The 19,951-nt window shown below is 44.2% G+C and overlaps 1 protein-coding gene across 6 annotated transcripts in view; it reads left to right on the top strand.

Annotated features, from left to right (window-relative positions):
• Nucleotides 1-19,951, top strand: part of UBR4 (ubiquitin protein ligase E3 component n-recognin 4) — a 77,714-nt gene that overhangs the window by 33,705 nt on the left and 24,058 nt on the right. For all 6 annotated transcript variants that reach the window (XM_028487785.2, XM_028487782.2, XM_028487783.2 and 3 more), the window contains exons 23-47: nucleotides 150-332; nucleotides 470-592; nucleotides 684-913; nucleotides 2,247-2,368; nucleotides 3,371-3,468; nucleotides 4,708-4,865; nucleotides 5,656-5,865; nucleotides 6,732-6,833; nucleotides 7,151-7,251; nucleotides 7,500-7,698; nucleotides 7,885-8,073; nucleotides 8,496-8,559; nucleotides 10,070-10,261; nucleotides 10,799-10,869; nucleotides 10,960-11,107; nucleotides 11,536-11,763; nucleotides 12,437-12,607; nucleotides 14,069-14,251; nucleotides 15,120-15,278; nucleotides 15,622-15,774; nucleotides 16,236-16,463; nucleotides 16,758-16,915; nucleotides 17,858-18,029; nucleotides 18,275-18,476; nucleotides 19,321-19,484. In XM_028487785.2, the coding sequence (XP_028343586.1) occupies nucleotides 150-332; nucleotides 470-592; nucleotides 684-913; nucleotides 2,247-2,368; nucleotides 3,371-3,468; nucleotides 4,708-4,865; nucleotides 5,656-5,865; nucleotides 6,732-6,833; nucleotides 7,151-7,251; nucleotides 7,500-7,698; nucleotides 7,885-8,073; nucleotides 8,496-8,559; nucleotides 10,070-10,261; nucleotides 10,799-10,869; nucleotides 10,960-11,107; nucleotides 11,536-11,763; nucleotides 12,437-12,607; nucleotides 14,069-14,251; nucleotides 15,120-15,278; nucleotides 15,622-15,774; nucleotides 16,236-16,463; nucleotides 16,758-16,915; nucleotides 17,858-18,029; nucleotides 18,275-18,476; nucleotides 19,321-19,484 (4,008 nt within the window). The remainder of the gene's footprint in view (nucleotides 1-149; nucleotides 333-469; nucleotides 593-683; nucleotides 914-2,246; nucleotides 2,369-3,370; nucleotides 3,469-4,707; nucleotides 4,866-5,655; nucleotides 5,866-6,731; nucleotides 6,834-7,150; nucleotides 7,252-7,499; nucleotides 7,699-7,884; nucleotides 8,074-8,495; nucleotides 8,560-10,069; nucleotides 10,262-10,798; nucleotides 10,870-10,959; nucleotides 11,108-11,535; nucleotides 11,764-12,436; nucleotides 12,608-14,068; nucleotides 14,252-15,119; nucleotides 15,279-15,621; nucleotides 15,775-16,235; nucleotides 16,464-16,757; nucleotides 16,916-17,857; nucleotides 18,030-18,274; nucleotides 18,477-19,320; nucleotides 19,485-19,951) is intronic.

The following is a 19,951-nucleotide window of genomic DNA, read 5'->3' as shown; positions in this document are numbered from 1 at the left end:
AGACTTGAGAGCCAAATCTCAGTTGAAGATTGGGACTCCACCCAGTTCTGCTTTGAAAATTGAATTTGGAACAATTCTTACTGTTAGGGAGCTGTTGAAGCAACACCAAAAGCTTCTACCTCTGTGATTGCTCTTTTTGCTTCTTCCAGGAGGCCTGTGCCCTTCAATATTACTTCTTGATACTATGGAGGATTCTAGGGATTTTGCCACCATCAAAGACTTACATGAACCAGCTGGCCATGAACTCGCCAGAGATGAGTGAATGTGACATCCTACACACTCTGCGGTGGTCTTCCCGCCTCCGGATCAGCTCCTATGTCAACTGGATAAAGGTACCACAAGGCTTGCTGCTATGGAGTATTCAAAGCCAACATACTCGCATTCTAGGAACTTTTAAATTTAAGGCTAATGAAAGCCTTAGACACTGTCTGTATTGATCTCCTGAACACTTTTTTCTTGCTGTAAATAGGACCACCTTATCAAACAGGGAATGAAGGCTGAACATGCTGGTTCTCTCCTAGAACTGGCATCCAGCAAGTGCAGCTCAGTGAAATACGATGTTGAAATTGTAGAGGAATACTTTGCTCGACAGGTATGGAAGTTTGGGGTCCATAATGATAGAACTTGGCCTATGCCAGTTTTTTTTTTGCTACAACTAATTAATATCTTGTGTATTTTTAAAGATCTCGTCCTTCTGTAGCATCGACTGTACCACCATCTTGCAGCTCCATGAAGTTCCCAGTCTGCAGTCCATCTACACCCTCGATGCTGCTATCTCGAAGGTCCAGGTCTCTCTGGATGAACATTTTTCTAAGATGGCTGCCGAGACCGATCCTCATAAGTCATCTGAGATCACCAAGAACCTGCTTCCAGCCACACTGCAACTCATTGACACCTACGCGTCATTCACTAGGTGTGACGGGCTGCCTGCCCAGAGATGTCGGAGATGGGGGAATGTAGATGCTTGGGTGGTTTACTTTCATCTTTAAATATTTTCTAGCATTTTTCTTGTAGGGTGCAAAGAAAGATAATGTAATTTTTCCAAACACTATCATTTCTGTTATTTACTAAGGTGAAGCTCTTTAAATTTCATGGTATGTAGGTAGAGAAAAAATTTTCTTAGTGAGTTAGAGAGTATTTTAAAAAAATATTTATGTATTTATTTGGTTGCGCTGCGTCTTAGTTGTGGCAGGCGGGCTCCTTAGTTGTGGTGTGCGAACTCTTAGTTGCAGCATGCATGTGGGGTCTAGTTCCCTGACCAGGATTGAACCCGGGCCCCCTGCATTGGGAGCACAGAGTCTTAACTACTGCACCACCAGGGAAATCCCCTAGAGAGTATTTTGAAACTCAGCCCTTTCTATAATAAAGATTGCAAATTACACACCCTGTAGACTTGCTTTGTTTATTCTGCATGATGTTTAAATATTTTGAATTCATTTATAAAAATTGGGAATTTATTCACAAGTCAAGATTTCTGGCTTTTCTTCCTTTGGAAGAACTGGCGAAACTGGGCCTGTCTTCCCACGTGACAGTAACAAACTGCAGCTAAGGACTGGCTGCTTCTCGTTAGCCATTCTCACTGGACCCCTTTAAGCTCATTTACTTTATCTGGTCCCTGTAGGATTGCACCGTTCACTTCCTGTTTTATGGGGCGTTGATGGTGAAAGGGACTTAGATTGTTGTAAAACTTAACTAATGTCTTAGTGTGAATGCTTTGCAGTAGACAGAGGACTATTGCTTGAGGCAAAATTTTTGAACGAATATGAGCAATAAACTTGAATGACAAGTGTGAGTGTTTGCTACATGTCAAGTACTTTTCTAGGTGTTGGGGGTACAGTGGTAGGAAAGCTGACCGAGTCACTGCCCTTTGAGAGTGTCTAGGCTCTAATCTGGCCCATCAGGCTAAGACTGTCTAAACTGAGCTGTTAATACATGTTCCTGGGCAAATAAGTTTAGGAAGTGCTTTTTTTAAAAAAGAAAAAAAATAATAATACTTCTCAGAGCCTTTAATATATACATTGCCAGTCTTCTGAGGCCAGGAGGAGTGTGGTAGATATGTCCTGGAATTGAGTTTTGTAAGCATTTCAGAGGATGGCATATTCTTTGGGAAACAGTTACCCATTGTAATTCTTAGGAGACCCAGCTGAGATAAAGGTTTTTCGATTTGTCTAGGGTTAGTTTTTCCTAACCAAAATGGCACTAGATTCCTTCAGCTTTGACATAACCCCCTGTTTTTTTTTCTCCAGAGCCTATTTGCTGCAGAACTTTAATGAAGAGGGATCCACTGAAAAACCTTCCCAGGAGAAATTGCACGGCTTTGCTGCTGTTTTGGCTATTGGCTCTAGTAGGTGCAAGGCGAACACTCTGGGTAAGTGAATGTGCTTTTGAATAAGACTGTTAACACTAGTATGACTAGTAGTGCCATTTCTCTCCCTTTCTACCTGTCTACTGCATTTATCATTTATTGGAATCTTTCTGAGTGTCAAGCATTGACATAGGTTTATCTGTTTTGATCTTCACAATAACCTTATTAGGTAAGTTTTGTTATTATCCCCCATTACTCATTAGGAAATTGAGGCTTAGAGAAGTTATTTGCCCAAGTCCTACATCTTGCAAGTGGCAGAGCTGGGATCCAAACCAAGATAAGTTGGTTCCAAGGCATTAGACTATTTCGCTGTTGGCAAAGAGCTTTGCTCTTTTCATTTATAGAGATTAGGAAGACTAGCAAGCTACTGCTTAGCGCTTGGGGGAACTTCTTCCTTGCGTTAGGAATGATCGAATCGAAATTTAGGGTGGGGAATCAAAAGGACTTGAGCAGGATTGGAGTTAAGTGCAATAGTTACCCTTTAAAATTTACAGGCATTTGTGTGTTCCTGAATTTCAAGCTTCAGGGGCTCTTTTAATGTTCAGATATTCTCACTTTTAGAAATTTAATTTCATTACTTCTTTGAATACTGTTCTTAATGTGCATTAATGATCCCTGCCCTCAAGATTGGTGTTAAGGAGAAAAGAGATCAAAGTGATACCTATTCATAGAAGCACTAGATGTTTAATAGTGACTTGTAGTGACTTGCTCTCACTTTGCATCTTTTATTCAGTCGTCTTCTTTACTTGCAAGATTAGAAAGTGAACACGATGGGAAATGAAACCTTACAATTGAGATTGTTAGCTGTTAAGCAATTAGCAAGTTCTTGGATATAGTGCTGCTACTGAAATAAATATCCATCTAAGCTATCTTAGTAATTATTTTGGCAGCCTGGGCTGTGGTGTGTTTCTCTCTGCATTTGGGCTTGGCTTTTAAAATGCTGCTTGTCGTTCTTTCTCTCTTTCTCTCTTAACGATGATTCCTTGTCCTTTCTGTCTCCTCCAGGTCCAACACTGGTTCAGAATTTACCATCTTCGGTGCAGGCTGTGTGTGAATCCTGGAACAACATCAACACCAATGAGTTTCCAAACATTGGATCCTGGGTGAGTGTCTGTCTGTTCCCAGGAGCAGAAATTAGGAGCACTGTTCTGTTTCTGTGTTCTCTTCTTACTCTTTAGGCTTAAACTAGCTACCAAGAGATCTTAATATGCTGCAGTAGTACTTGCTATGGCTGAATCAATAATCAAGGCCTTGAATTACTCAAATGGTACTCATATGATCATTTTGCTAAGAATAAGAAGTCTGTTACTGGGTTATAGAATAACTGCTTTATTACAGTGGACCCTTGAACAATACAGGGTTGAACAGCATGGGTCCACTTACACACGATTTTTTTCACTAAATCTGGACTGCAATACTAAATGGTCTGTGGTTGGTTGAATCTGTGGATGTGGAACTGCACATACGGGGGGCTGACTATAAAGTTGTACATGGATTTTTGACTGCACAGACAGTCAGCACCCCTAACCCCTGTGGTACGTAAGGGTCAACTACTAGGAGCCTCAGTTTCTTCATCTGCTAAATACTGGATGTAAAGATTAAGGATATTAAATGTAAAGTGCCGAGCACATTATCTGTCACATGAATTCTCAGTAAATGTTAACCGTTTCCTTTCCTTTTTAGGTTATATGTCAAGAACCTGCTCCTTTTGTCATGCATAATTTTATGGGGTAGCTTTTAAGTTCTCTAGGCTTTTGGAAGGCTGTTGAGTCCTCTTTTAGTTTCCTTGATCTTTCTGTGTGTGCTCTGCTCGGATTACCTCTATTAACAGATTATTGCGTTATTACAGTTCTTTGGAAAAACCAAGTGCTATAATCTAGTTATCCCTGCTTTGTAATTGTGACCTCCGTTTACATCACCCAGAGCTACAGTGCAAGGATAATTAAGATATTTGTAATGCGGAGCCAGATGCATTGTAAAATCCAGATCTTTCTCAGTTACTAGAGGCAAACAAACATAGTTTTAATGTTAAATGTAATATATTCTAATTATTTGAAAAGTGGTATTGGGTATCTTAACTATATACTAACTAAATTTTAGCTTAACTTTAACTTTTAAATTTTAACTCAACTTTGTGCTAACTAAAATTTGTTAACTGTTTCCTTTACTCCACCCCACTTTCCTTCCCAGGATGAATAAGAGTGTATACTGAATAGAGTCATTGTCTGTAAATCTCAATGGGGTCTTCGGTTATGTCATCATGGTTTCTTTTTTCTCACCTAAGAATTTGGTCCTGGGAGATAGATGGTCTATCCGTTGATGTCTGCTTTGCCTCCTTTCAGCGCAATGCCTTTGCCAATGACACCATCCCTTCTGAGAGTTACATCAGTGCTGTGCAGGCCGCTCACCTGGGGACTCTTTGTGGCCAGAGTCTGCCCCTGGCTGCTTCCCTGAAGCACACCCTCCTCTCCCTGGTCAGGTTGACCGGAGATCTTATAGTGTGAGTACCTTTTACGTAGCCCTAAGTGCTCTCTACTCCTGTATTCTGTCATAGCTAAGGGAAGACAATGAGAGTTTTAATAACTGCGTAATAATACTTTTTTTGCCTGCTTCTATAGCAGAGAGAGCCTGTTGCCTTAGAGTATGAACGTTTACCTAGAATGATTTTTGGCTTAGATGTGAAGGGCAGCCGAGTACCTCCCCCCCCTTCTATGTAGTATGTTTCAGAAAAGGCATGCTGGTTTTAAACCATATTGTGGTTTAAACTTAAACCCAGAGTACCTACTCTGGGTTTAAGTTTCAAGGTGACAGTGATGTATTTGAAGTCATGCTTCTCCAGATTCGTTGCGGAAGTTAGATGCTGCCATCGTGGAGACTAAGGGCAGGCCACTGGAGGGACTATTTTGTTTTCCTGTACATAGGTCATGGGTAAAGTCCTATATCTCATTGCCTTAAAAGTGATCCAGATTCCTGGGAATTCTTCTAGAAAGGTTGTCTGGGAGGGTTATTAGCTTAGGTTTCAGTTAATTTTCTTTTCTAAATATTATAAAATACATCTTTTAGTATTAATTTAACATCTTAATAAGTGGACTTTTCATATGGAAATGATTTTAGCTTCTGATATAATAATGAGAAAGGAGACCATGAAGTTGCATGATTATACCTATGTAAAAAACAGCTATGAAAGGGAAGAAAGCTCTTCGCAGTAAATGAGTAGATTGCCCTCTCCTCCCCTCGCAGCTTTTGAGAGGAGTATATTCACTAATTTGATTCTGTTTTCTTTGCTGAAGTTGGTCCGACGAGATGAACCCACCACAGGTAATTCGGACCCTGCTTCCCCTTCTTCTGGAGTCGAGCACTGAGAGTGTCGCTGAGATCAGTAGCAACTCTCTGGAGCGCATCCTGGGCCCTGCAGAGTCTGATGAGTTCTTGGCTCGCGTTTATGAGAAACTAATCACTGGCTGTTACAACATTCTGGCTAATCATGCAGATCCCAATAGGTGAGCCTGATTGGGGAGAAGCCTCCAGTTCCTGTGACCTCCTGCTACCATCAGTGAAATGTACCAACACTAGCTTCTTTATGTTGTTAATTAATAGATTAGGATTGTGCTTTTTAACAGAAAGTTCTGTACTTGTGTGCGTTTTGTGTTCTTGTGGACATGCATGAAAGGTTACTTGGAATCTTCTTTTGTGATTAATTCTTAGGAATAAACATGCTGTGCTAGATGTGATGAAGTGTACAAAGGAGCATGATAAAATTTCTAATATTTTTGTAATCATGCTTCTGAGATAGGTGTTCTGTGGAATTAGGTGGTCTCATAGCATTGTTTGACCTTGATAGTGTAGGCCATGTTGATATAGGAGAGTCTTACAGAACAGTTGAATAAGTCACAGTTTTATCCCACTGAGAACTGTACAAGTAAAGGGTTCCAGGTATTGGGATTTCCTGCCTTTTTGTTGTTGAGGAATCCAGGTTTTCATCTGGATGAAAAGGGGCTGCCTTTTCTTTTTCTCTCCCTCCCCACTTCTCTTTCGTCCCCCCTCCCCCCTTCAGTCTTTCCCTCCCTTCCTTCCTCTTTCTAACAGTTTGAAATAGCAGCAGTCATTCTTGGAACTCTTAGCCATCGACTACATCAGTTATCTCAGATTTTAGGAATTTTAAAATTTTATTTCAGTTTAACTCCTCAAAAATTTATTGAGCACCTACTGTATGCCAGGGTTTATGCTAAGCTTTGACAAAACAAAATTGAATATTGTCCTCAAAAGGTGTATCCGTAAACAGACTTTGGATTTTTAAAGGTCAGGATTAGGAGGACATTGGAACAGCCCTTGTTTCTGGTAGTTAATTTTTCTTTTGGATTTTCAGTGGACTGGATGAATCCATCTTAGAGGAATGTCTCCAATATTTGGAAAAGCAACTGGAAAGCAGCCAGGCTCGTAAAGCTATGGAGGAATTTTTCTCTGACAGGTGAGCTATGTTTTGTTCTCCTCAGTGAACATTTTTGAATATCTCCTGGAAGTAGGGACCTGTCTATGTTGACTTGGGTGTTCTTTCTCAGGGAATACAAAAGTCTGTTTAGGTGTTTGTACCTCTGGGAGGACTTCGGTTAACTGCTCACTCCTTGAGGTTATGGGTGGAGGGGGTTGATTTCATGAACACCTGGCATTGTTGACTCACAAATGACCAGTTCCCCTAGAGGGGATGAGTTTGTGAAGAAATAGAAACGGATGCCTTTTATGTGAAGCTTAATGTGATTCTTCCATTTTTACCCTCCTGCCTTTCAGTGGAGAACTTGTGCAGATCATGATGGCAACAGCCAATGAGAACCTCTCTGCTAAATTCTGTAACCGAGTTTTGAAATTCTTCACCAAACTCTTCCAGCTGAGTGAGTGACAGCTTTTAGTAATCTTCTTAAGGGAACTTTGATGTCCAGCTAATGACTGTGCCTATCTCCTGCCCAAGTATAACTATGGCATGAAAATGCTAACATGTGGAGAGAATCCCTCAGAGATAGTTTGGAAGGAAGTCGAAAACTTCCTTGGAGCCTTTCCCCCTTTCCTGGCTCACAGTCTGCACCTTCCTTCCTTTCCCCTGCCCCCCTTCACTGACCTTTGCCTCTCGGTCTGTCTCCAGCTGAGAAGAGCCCTAACCCGAGCCTTCTGCATCTCTGTGGTTCCCTGGCACAGCTGGCTTGTGTGGAGCCCGTGCGTCTCCAGGCCTGGCTCACCCGCATGACTGCATCGCCCCCCAAAGATTCCGATCAGCTGGATGTGATCCAGGAGAACAGGCAGCTGCTACAGTTGTTGACCACGTACATTGTTCGGGAAAACAGGTAGGGCATTTGCATATACTTCACATGTTCTAACGGCCCCAGAAATAAGGTGAGATCACTGCAGCTGCCTTTCTTTCAGGAATCAGTCGTGAGCATTTTTAACTCCTTAATTACTCTTATAAATTTAGAAGTGTACAGTCAGATTCCTGTTGATTACTTACCAACTTGCTATTTCTTCTCTATCAGCCAAGTCGGGGAAGGTGTGTGTGCTGTGCTGTTGGGCACCCTGATCCCCATGGCAACAGAGATGCTGGCCAACGGTGATGGGACTGGTTTCCCTGAACTCATGGTTGTGATGGCTACCCTGGCCAGTGCAGGTCAAGGTGCTGGCCATCTTCAGCTTCATAATGCTGCTGTGGACTGGCTGAGTAGATGGTAAGAGGGTGAAATTGGAGGAACGCATCTGTATGTTACAACATTGCTCTTAGAGAAAAGGGGGATAATTAATTACAGGCTATTTTCTGTAGCTCAGAGTGAGTATAAAAGAAATTTGAATCTCTACCTTTTTATTGGGGATTGAGGGAGTAGCCAGTAACTGTTCAGTTTAGATTTAATCTTCATTATTTTATTAGTAGGATTTTCTGTTCATTATTCCTGGGAGAAGTCTTGGGGAAAGTGTGCCACCTGCCACTGATAGGAACAGAGCCCCCAACTTCTGATTACCCACATAATTTTCTAAGAATGCCTTTGGTTCACAATGTCTACAAATTGATGCGAGATATGTGAAGATGTTTCCTTTCTTTGATTCCTTAGATGATTTTGTGTCCACCCCCCCCCCTTTTTTTTCTTTGGGACAGCAAGAAATACCTGTCACAGAAGAATGTGGTTGAAAAACTGAATGCTAATGTAATGCATGGAAAGGTAAGACAAGTGAGGAGTGACAGCAGTCAGGGAGTGGTGATTCTTATCTTTGTGGCCTGGTGTCCCTGGCTAGCCTACAGAGGATAAGGCCTATAATCTCAAAGGCCTAGAAGTGTGTAATTGCTAACTGCATGCCCTTAGGCCTCTTCTCGGTGGCAAGAAGTGTTAGGAAGGAAATATTCTGGTAAACAGACAGACATCCAACAGAGTCCTTCTTGAAACAGTGAATTCCTGCTATTTTTAGGTATTGGCATGCTCTGGAAAATTGTCCCCTGCTCCTGCATTGGAACTGTGTGCTCTGAGTGTTATACGGAGTTACAGTCTACCTCCTCAGCTCCAGTCCAAATGCTAGAATTGTTTACTTTACTTGAAGGTTCAGGTCACTGTGCTGAGAAAAACGGTGGAAACTGGCAGAAATCTTGCATTCAGGCATTTTCTCCCCCCACCCAACCCATGAACCTGACATGGTGGCTAAGAGCAGATAACTGGCCTCTGACCCACCACAGCACCATTCATCTCTCCCTGCTTTCTTGCTGATCTTTATCCGTTCCACACTGAACTGTTGGAGTGCAGAGTGAAGGAACTTAGAAATCTGAGGCTTTGATGCCAGACTTGTGGGTTTTTTAAGGCAAGCACAAACTATCTGCAGTGATTTGCTGGAAAAATTTTCCCTTGATCTCTGAAGCTATTCCTCCCCTCCTGCGTTAATTTAAAACCCAGTAATTTAAATATCTTTCACTAATGGTTAAAAAAAATGGTAACAGCAGGAAAAAAGCCAATGAGAGCTTATTCATCCTTTTAATATAGCCTTTTTTCTTTTTTCTTGAGGTGTCATTGACATAGGATATAATATTAGTTTCAGATGTACAACATAATGATTTGATATTTGTTTTTATTGCAGAACGATCACAGTAATTCTAGTTAATATCCATCACCATACGTAGTTGACAAAATTTGTTTTTTCTTGCAATGAGGACTTTCAAGACCTACTCTCTTCGTAACGTTCAGATATGGATATAATAGTATTTATTAACTCTAGTCACTGTGTTTGACATTGCATCCCCATGACTTATTTATTTTATAACTGGAAGTTTGTACCCTTTGACCCCCATCACCCATTTCGCCCACCCTCCTACCCCCTGCCTCTGGCACCACCATTCTGTTCTTTGTATCAATGTAGTTTTTTTCTTGAATGATTTTTGTCTCCATTTTAACATTTTTTTCTTGATTTCCATTGTACTTCATTTTATAAAATTTTTTAAAGAGTTGTCTTTGTGTTTAAGAAAGAATGAATCACACTGATTCAGTACAGTTTATTGACCACCTACATGTAGTCATAGTGCTAGGAGCTGAGGAAATAGGTAATTAAAACATGTTGTTTTTCTTCTCTGCATTTATACTATTCCTTTGATATTGAGCTTTATTGGAAAAAGCTTGAGAAAACACAGTTTACATAATAATCGAATATGGAGAACTGAAGTTTCCATGGTGTGGTGGTCTTCTCTTACAGCATGTGATAGTCCTGGAGTGCACCTGCCATATTATGTCTTACTTGGCTGATGTCACCAATGCCCTGAGCCAGAGTAACGGTCAAGGCCCAAGTCACCTCTCAGTGGATGGGGAAGAGCGGGCCATTGAAGTGGACTCAGACTGGGTGGAGGAGCTGGCAGTGGAAGAGGAAGACTCCCAGGCTGAGGATTCAGTAAGTAAAGTAACCACCACGGTCATGGCTGATGGGCACTTGCAGAGCTCACACTAACAATCCTTTGGCCCTCCCTTCTATCCCCTGTGAGCTTCAGAGCTCTTCCCAGTCCTTGTTGCTTTCTCACAGCTTACATGACTAATGCCAGACTGATTTTCCAGACCTGTAGAGCACGCTGTAGGGCCCTAATCTCCTAGGGGAAGGACCGTTAAATAAGCACATGCCTTCCTCTATCTAGAGGCACTTGTCCTACAGTCCCTTGGTTTTTGCATCCAAAATGGAGTTTCAAAGATGAGTTCTTCATGGGGATGGTGTGAGCTCCCTTGTAGAGAAAGCATAAGATTTATTTTTTTCTTAGCCACAAAACCTTAAGGTCTCACCTGAAATTGCAGCATATTTATAGCCTGCAAGCTATCTCCAGTTGGAGTAGGTTTCTACTGGTCATTTATGAGTCAGTGGTTTACTCTCTGTAGGGTGTGTTTTTATTGGTCCCTGTGTAGAAGGATATATTTCTGATTAAAATTATTATCTTTGAAGGATGAAGATTCTCTTTGCAATAAATTGTGCACTTTTACCATCACTCAGAAAGAATTCATGAACCAGCATTGGTAAGAGCAGTTTTTTGTTTCAGGTGAGGGTTTGCTGGGCCTTGATTGTTGGGACTTCTGGGCTCATTGGCTGGTTCTCATTCTTCGTAGGTACCACTGTCACACCTGCAAAATGGTTGATGGGGTGGGTGTGTGCACAGTATGTGCCAAGGTGTGCCACAAGGATCATGAGATTTCCTATGCCAAGTATGGATCCTTCTTCTGTGACTGTGGAGCCAAGGAAGATGGCAGCTGTCTGGTGAGAGATTGGAACATTCTCTTGGCTATAAAGGGTGACTTGTTGGTGACACAAATGCTTAAGCCAAACTGGGAAATTCCCATGTCACCTTCATGGTGGCCTGGGTCTAGGACTGAGTTCTGGTTGTCATTGATTAGCTATATAGTCATGGCCTACGCACTTCACTTAGAACATTAGAACTTGCAATGTCCTTAGAGATCTTGCAGTTTTTTCAAAGACCCCCTCCACAATTTCAAGACCTATTGCTCTGAGTGGGTAAAGTACCAGACACTAGGTGAATACAGTGAAGATCAGAATTCAGGGTTTTGGATAATCTTTAAATGGTTAGCCAGTGTCTGCTTTGGGTCAGATTTTCCTTCAACATCTTAGGCAGTATTTCATCTATGCTTGTGGCAAGACTTGGGGCCTCTGACGTTTTCTGTCCCTAGGCTCTAGTGAAGCGAACTCCCAGCAGCGGCATGAGCTCCACCATGAAGGAGTCAGCATTTCAGAGTGAACCCAGAGTTTCAGAGAGTCTCGTGCGCCACACCAGCACCTCCCCGGCTGACAAGGCCAAAGTCACCATCAGCGACGGAAAGGTTGCTGATGAAGAGAAGCCCAAGAAGAGCAGCCTGTGCCGCACAGTGGAGGGCTGCCGGGAGGAGCTGCAGAACCAGGTGGGCTCCGGTGGCGTCCAGCATGGGGGCCAGAGCACGGAGCCTGGCCAGCTGGTCCACGAGCGATCAGTGCACCAGGCTCTCCTTACGACTCCACTAGTGGGCATGGGGTTGTTTCCTCCTCTCTCTAAATTTACTGATTTCCACAGTGGAATATGAATAGTGTGTGTTGTCAGTCACTACTTCATAAGGAAGAATTTATGACGGAGGAGTGTTTGGGAAGTTTGTGGGAGGATAAATTTTAGTTGTGTTATCACTCTAGAGCACACTTTCTTGGTCAGCCTTCCTCATCTGAAGCACAGAACACAGAAAATGATTTGAGCGATTATTTTCTCAGTTTTCCTAAGGATGGTACATAACTGGAGGCATTCTAGATGCATTGGGGAGAAGTTAACTAATTATACATGGTGGGTGCGTTTAAGCAGTAGGATATCGACGTGGGATCCCTGGTTTAGGAAGATTGCTCTAGGTTAGTAGCACAATAGCGTATTGACTGGAATCAAATCCAGTGTTATTAGAGAGAGTGAGATGAGGGCTAGAATATCAAACTGAAGTGAGAAAAGTGGGTTCTGGATTCTGTAGGTAGTTACTAGCAAGACTGTGATGATGAGTATGACCCACTATTTTTCTGTCTTTTTTTTTTTTTTCACTTGTGTATTTGGATTTTTCTCAGGCCAATTTCTCCTTCGCTCCTCTCGTGTTAGACATGCTCAGTTTCCTCATGGATGCCATTCAGACCAACTTTCAGCAGGCTTCAGCTGTGGGGAGCAGCAGCCGGGCTCAGCAGGCCCTCCGGGAGCTGCACACAGTGGACAAGGTGGTTGAGATGACAGACCAGCTGATGGTGAGTGTGGCAGGGGCTGGGGGTTAGGTGCATGTGGGGACCAGCACGTTGACTGAGATGCCAAAGTGTGCCAGATACTCTGAGGAATATCCTTAGAACGGTCAACCCCTGGCCATTCAGAACTTAGAATTTAAGATACCGTGACATCCAGTGTGAAAATCAGCACGTGAGGTGTGTCTTCCAGAGAAGGGAATCCAGAGGTCATTCGGACAAACCCAGTGAGTAAGTCTCCTTTTTAGTTCACATAAATATGTGAACCCCTGGATGTGAGGAACGACATTTGGGGGAAATTATAATAGTTAGAAATTTCTTCTGTATGTAAAATAGAAGACCTCCTTATTGTATCTTCTCCCCTAAGGTTCACCTTGTTTACAAAAATAATGCTTGTCCTCTTTGGCTTATAGCCAAAGATTACCTTTAGGTAATCTTCCTTTAATTCTTCCTGTGACTTGGGTTGTAAGTTGTAAGTCATTATCCACTTTACACCTGCTGCTTAACACTGACTGTAGGACCCCTGGCGTGGTCTGCCTGGAGCCTTAGCAGCTGTGTAAAGTAGTAGAAAGTAAAGTGTCGGCATTTCCGGAAGGGAAGTGTGAAAATGAGTGAGGTACACAAATAGATCTCACAAGGTGACTGATTTTAAGGGAAACATAATCACTTGGTAACACACACACATATATTCTGGTATTTTATTAAAAATCAGTCACAGTTGGGAATTCCCTGGTGGCCCAGTGGTTAGGACTTGGCGCTTTCACTGCTGTGGCCTGGGTTCAATCCCTGGGCAGGGAACTAAGATCCCGCAAGCCATGTGGCGCAGCCAAAAAAAAAAAAAAGGCGTTTTAACATTTTTTAAAAGTGAATACTTTGTATTAATTTAGCTTTATGCAACATTCACTGCATTGTTCTTATTGGACTGACAATAATTTTGATGAATTTACCTAACTGTCTATGGATTAGAGATTGGAATCCATTGCTTTAATTAATTAATTAATTAATTAATTAATTAATTTACTTTTGGCTGCGTTGGGTCGTCGTTGCTGTGCTCGGGCTTTCTCTAGTTGCAGCGAGCAGGGACTACTCTTTGTTGCGGTGCGCGGGCTTCTCATTCTCGTGGCCTCTCTTGTTGCGGAGCTCGGGCTCTAGGCGCACGGGCTTCAGTAGTTGTGGCGTGCGGGCTTCAGTAGTTGTGGCTCGTGGGCTCTAGAGTGCAGGCTCAGTAGTTGTGGCGCACGGGCTTAGTTGCTCCGAGGCATGTGGGATCTTCCCAGACCAGGGCTCAAACGTGTGTCCCCTGCATGGCAGGCGGATTCTTAACCACTGCGCCACCAGGGAAGCCCAGTCCTGTTGCTTTTGAATAACTAAATTGTGCAGTGTCTCAGTCACATGAATAGCATATGTATGAATCCACTTGATCTTTTTTGCCTTATTACCGCCTTCTCTCTCTGCTTCCCTCTTTGCCAGGTTCCCACATTAGGTTCCCAGGAAGGTGCCTTTGAGAATGTTCGAATGAACTACAGCGGAGACCAGGGCCAGACTATTCGACAGTTAATCAGCGCCCATGTGCTCAGGAGGGTGGCTATGTGTGTGCTCTCCTCCCCTCATGGGCGCCGCCAGCATTTGGCTGTCAGCCATGAGAAAGGCAAGGTGGGTCCTCCAGTTCCTTCCCTTTCATTTGAGGTCATGTTTGTCTTAGGTGCTGAGCAAAACAAATAGATGACTACACTCAGATTGGCCCTCAGGGAAAAAGTCTGTTGGGTTCCAGCAAAGCTTCAGTGTCAGAGCTCAACAAACTTTTCTCCTTGAACCCTGAGTTACTTTATTAGACTTAGGACCAGTGTGACTAGAACAGAGAGTCTAAATAGTTAATTCCCACTCTCTTGTGGGAACCCCTAGGCGAAGGTAACAACCGGTGGTTTCCTAGGACACCGTGGCTCCCAGTCTTTCCCATTTTGGCCACTCTGAGGACACAAGTGGGGAGAGAAGAGTCTTCATAGGAAGGCTCAGTGATCCTTATTTAGTTCTTTCCTGCCCTCCCAGCCCTCTAAGGGCACAGGGAAGTTTATCGTGTGTTATAGAACCAGGAGAGGTTGGAGGAGAGTATCCTAACTCACACTTTTCTATATTCTAACTTCTTCATTATCAGTAAAGTTGCTTTAATCACACCTTAAGTGAAAAACAAACTAGAGATTAAAATAGCCCTAAAATCCTTCCAAAAACGTTCTCAGAGAAAATGAGAAGGGACAGTAGTATATGGGAATTGTTTAAATATTTTATGAACTGGTTATACGAAGAGAAGTTGGTTTCTTTTGTCATCTCTAGAAGGAGGAAATGAAAGGCATTCCATTCTTTTAACCAGGGGATGTATGACTGATATTGGTCTTGGAGTTTCCTAAGATACTTGCCCACAAAAAAAGCCTCCAAATCTGTAGCTCTAGTGAAGGAACGTTTTTATTGCTCTGTGTTCTCTGAGAGGATGTGGGTTAAGAATAAATTGGTAATTATTCCTTTGCAGATCACTGTCCTGCAGCTCTCAGCTCTCCTGAAGCAAGCAGATTCCAGCAAAAGGAAGCTGACTCTGACCCGCCTGGCTTCTGCCCCAGTCCCCTTTACTGTGCTGAGCCTCACGGGGAATCCGTGCAAGGAGGACTACCTTGCTGTTTGTGGGCTGAAGGTAACAATCCTGATCCAGGTTTGGTTCTGTTCAGCTATGGATCCCAGTCACCTTCTCTCCCCTGTTTTCAGCATCACTTTCTCTTATTCACTGTTGAGATCAGAACTTAAAAGCCATTGGGAACACAAAAGAAATCTCTGAATTTCTTCCAGATCTTCCAGATTTCTTTTGTATTGGAAATAATCTTTGTGTGTTCTTGACACTTGAACACGTTACTAGACAGTCTGAGTACTGTCTGGAGGCAGGGAATATTAGGGAAGAAAAGGCAGCGTTAGAACTCTGAAATTAATTAGGCTCCTTTCCAATCAGTTTTTAACCATTCTGTTCCTTCAACCATGTCCAGGACTGCCATGTGCTGACCTTCAGTAGCTCAGGCTCTGTGTCGGATCATTTGGTTTTGCACCCCCAGTTGGCAACAGGGAACTTCATCATCAAAGCCGTGTGGTTACCTGGTTCACAGACTGAGCTAGCGATCGTCACTGCAGATTTTGTCAAGGTATAGTTACAGCCCTTTGATGGTCTCGTCCTAGAATGGTTTTGCTTTTAAATCCAGAATGCCTGATCTCCATTATATGTGTTAGCGTCTCTTAGAAATTAAAAATGAAAAATCCTAACATTTTGTGGCCTTTTGTTATGTTGTTGAGCGGGAGCTATCTGTGTGCAGGTAGCAGAAAGTTGATTCTGGTTCAACACCCCCTGTGTCCAGTTCACAGCTGTTAATTACTGTACTTGGTACAGAATTTGTTGATGTGTATCTCTCCTCTGCTCATTCCTAAGAGGCAGTGAAAAGATACTGTATCGTCTTGTGCTCATTGTCTAGCACTTATAGGTGCTTGCTGAGTGGAGAACGAGTGCTCATTCCTCACTGATTGCAGCTCTGTGGGTTCACCAGGATAGTTTGGGCATGGGACTGAAATGGATCTCCCTTATTTGATCTTTCTTCCTTCCATTCTGCAGATTTATGACCTGTCCGTTGATGCCTTGAGTCCAACCTTCTACTTTCTCCTGCCCAGCTCAAAGATAAGAGATGTTACCTTCCTCTTCAATGAAGAGGGAAAGAACATCATTGTTATAATGTCTTCGGCTGGGTACATCTATACCCAGCTCATGGAAGAGGCCAGCAGTGCCCAGCAGGGACCCTTCTATGTCACTAATGTGCTGGAAATAAACCACGAGGACCTGAAGGTTAGAGCACATGGCACTGTTCCCTTCTATGCCAGGTTTATTAGCCTAGCAAGGCTTCTGTTGTTCGTTTCTCTTTTTTCTTCTAACTTTTTATCTAATAGCAAAAATTTTAGTCCTTTAGGACTAAACTTGAAGTTCCTTTATTCTCTTGGTATTTTTAAGGTTTCCTGCGGGGATCTCATACTTCAAGAATGAGACCCCATAATCATGGTGTAAAATGACCAGCCAGAGCAGAAGCTGGTGCCCCAGGCAGCATGAGAAGTTAACACGGATGTTGTGTCTCTGTTGTGACAGGACAGTAACAGCCAGGTGGCAGGTGGCGGTGTGTCTGTCTACTACTCGCACGTGTTGCAGATGCTGTTCTTCAGCTACTGTCAGGGCAGGTCGTTTGCAGCCACCATCAGCAGGACGACGCTGGAGGTGTTGCAGCTCTTCTCCATCAACATCAGAAGGTGGGGATGAGCACTTACAGGTGAACTTCCACAGCGCCATGTTCAGCAGGAGAGCTCTGCCCCTCGCAAGGGCTCGCCCTTCCCTGCCTGGTGTCTTGAAATCAAGCGGTGTCCAGCGTTGGTAGGTTGGGCGGCCTGCATGGTTTGTCTCCCACCATGGAGACCCCAAGCTGTAACAGGTAGTTTGGGCAGCCACTGTCACTCAGAAGGAAAAGCTAGGGTCAGGGTAGCCAATGTGATTTTAATTTGATTACTGAGTTTTGAGAAGAGAATGTAAGTTTCTCCTAGACACTCGTGCTGCTAAGATGCCCTTTAAGTTTCCCTCCTGGGGGGTTGATCAGTAAATAGAACATGGTGTCAGCAGATGGGGCGAGCTTGGAGATTGGGGAGATGGAGGCTGCCATCAGACTTCTAGATGACAGGGGTGTGTGAGGTAGTGAGTGTTTTATTTAAGGAGGAGGCAGCAAAGTTTTAGGGTCTCTTCCCCCCTTTCTTATCTGCCACTGAAAAGCACTTTTCTCTCTGGCCTGTATTTTGTGAATTACCCGGTTTGAGATGAAATAAAATGGATACCATTCATACGTAGCTTGATGTGCTTGGAAATTCTTAAAAGGACAACGGGTCATCAGCCTTTGGCAGCTCCTTGGCCCTCCCTATGCAGTTGACAGCCTTACGCACATAGGGCCACCTGTTTCCCTCAGACAGCGGAACCCAGCAGCTGACTGAGATCCTAAACCAGGACTCCTGCTGGGGGCACACATGGGGGTGTATGAGAGTATTTATATGGCTCGGAATAAGACTGAGACTCGTGGGTCGTTGGAGTCCGTGGGTGGGTATATTGCTCTGAGAGTCCAGTGGTTCGTGAGGATGGCCTTTAGGTCAAGAAAAGAACTGTTAGAGGGTGATGGACATCCTAACTGTGGCCACTTTTGTCGTCTGTAGTTCCAATGGTGGCAGTAAGACGTCTCCCGCCCTTTGCCAGTGGTCTGAGGTGATGAACCACCCTGGCTTGGTGTGTTGTGTCCAGCAAACTACAGGAGTGCCCCTGGTGGTTATGGTGAAACCAGACACTTTCCTCATCCAGGAGATTAAGACTCTTCCTGCCAAAGCAAAGGTCAGCGCCCCGTTCTCCCATCACTTGAATAGACTGTGAACCTGCTCTATTTTTATATTTGTATGCCACGTCACTTTGCCAGCTCTTTCAGTGGAGGCCTATAGAAGAATTTTCTCCTAGACGCCTTTTCTTTGGCAGCCTCAGCACCCCCTCAGTTGACCATGAATCCAGTTGCTTCTCTGCTTCTTTCCGTAGCTTCTGATCTGTAGGTGCGGGAACTAGCACTCCTCTGTCCCCCCTCCTAGATCCAGGACATGGTCGCCATCAGGCACACAGCCTGCAGCGAGCAGCAGCGGACAACGATGATCTTGCTGTGTGAGGACGGCAGCCTGCGCATCTACATGGCCAACGTGGAGAGCACCTCCTACTGGCTTCAGCCCTCCCTACAGCCCAGCAGTGTCATCAGCATAATGAAGCCAGTTCGAAAGCGCAAAACAGCTACCGTCAGTAAGGCCCCTCCTCGGAAGACTGGTAGGGGGCGGGGACTTAGAGTAGACCGTTGTAGATAGCCATGAAGAGACAGGGACTGTCTTGCTTGTGCGGCTCATAAAGGTAGAGATTGTGCTAGCTAGTTTCTCAGAAGCAGAGTCAAGGTTCCTGAGGCCACTCACGTTCTGCGCACAGCAAGCATCTGTTGGCTGTCCACTTCAGGCAGCAGTTCCTAGATGCCCAGGAAAGAATTCTCTCTTGGACCTGGTTTGAGATGGTTTTCTCTGGGTTTAAGAAAAATGGCTTCCCTGATTTGGTGTGCAGGATGGAACTGATTGAGGAGTAGATCCTTTGGCTGGTTCATTCTCGCCGACTGGTGTAGAAGCCGTCATAGGTGTCTGAGCTGGAAGTCTTTGCTCCTGAGTGCTGGAGGAGGACTCTTCAGGGAGTGAAAGCTTGAGTTTAGGAGTGAGTGACTCGGGCTGAGCAAAGATCTTTACAGGATTCACTCCACTATCTGGAATTTGTTCTAGAGTCTATGTTTGAGATAATCATGCAGCTCCTCCTCCTATAAAGAAATAGTTTCCTTTGTTTATTTTAAATAAACCAGCTCTGAGAGAGCTTGTTGTTATTAAGTGTACCCAATACTGACATCAGATTCCTTCGCCCCGCTAGGTTGTGTTGTGGTTGGGGAGGATGGCTGTTGGACAGCTGACCACGTGTAGGCATCATACTGATGCAAACCTTATGATCCCGAGTTGGCCTAGAAGGATGAGGGAGTGTACGTGTGCGCCTAGGGGCACAGAGGTGGTAGGGAGCGCACTGATGTCGCTCCGTGGCGACCTGACGCTCTTCCCCACAGCGACTCGCACATCTAGCCAAGTGACCTTCCCCATTGACTTCTTTGAGCACAACCAGCAGCTGACAGATGTGGAGTTTGGTGGTAACGACCTCCTGCAGGTCTACAACGCACAACAGATAAAGCACCGGCTGAATTCCACTGGCATGTATGTGGCCAACACCAAGGTGAGGACTGACTGCACCGTGCTGGGTTCAGTCGCTGGGTAGAAGGCCTCGAGGACACATTTAGAAGGTTTGAGGACACATCTACTCTTAGAATGCAAGACTCACAGTCATTAACCCTTGGTTCTAGTTTCATGATCCCTAGAATTAATGAATATTCTCACTTCCATGCCAAAGGGCTCCTATTCCCATGTTGTCAGTAGAGTTACTGTGCACAGGGCAGCAGGAGGTGGTTAATGCTGGGGAGAAAGAAGCCTGAAACTGAAGCATCTACTCCCTGCTTCTGTTTTCCCATCCTTGGAAGAAAAGAAGTCAGTGCTGAGGAGTTAAAAAGGATAAAGGTGGGCTTCCCTGGTGGCGCAGTGGTTGCGCGTCCGCCTGCCGATGCAGGGGAACCGGGTTCGCGCCCCGGTCTGGGAGGATCCCACATGCCGCGGAGCGGCTGGGCCCGTGAGCCATGGCCGCTGAGC

The sequence above is a fragment of the Physeter macrocephalus genome, chromosome 3 (assembly GCF_002837175.3).
Source record: "Physeter macrocephalus isolate SW-GA chromosome 3, ASM283717v5, whole genome shotgun sequence".
Classification (NCBI taxonomy): domain Eukaryota; kingdom Metazoa; phylum Chordata; class Mammalia; order Artiodactyla; family Physeteridae; genus Physeter; species Physeter macrocephalus.
The sequence above is the reverse complement of the archived record's forward strand: the minus strand, read 5'-3'. Positions and strand labels throughout refer to the sequence as shown.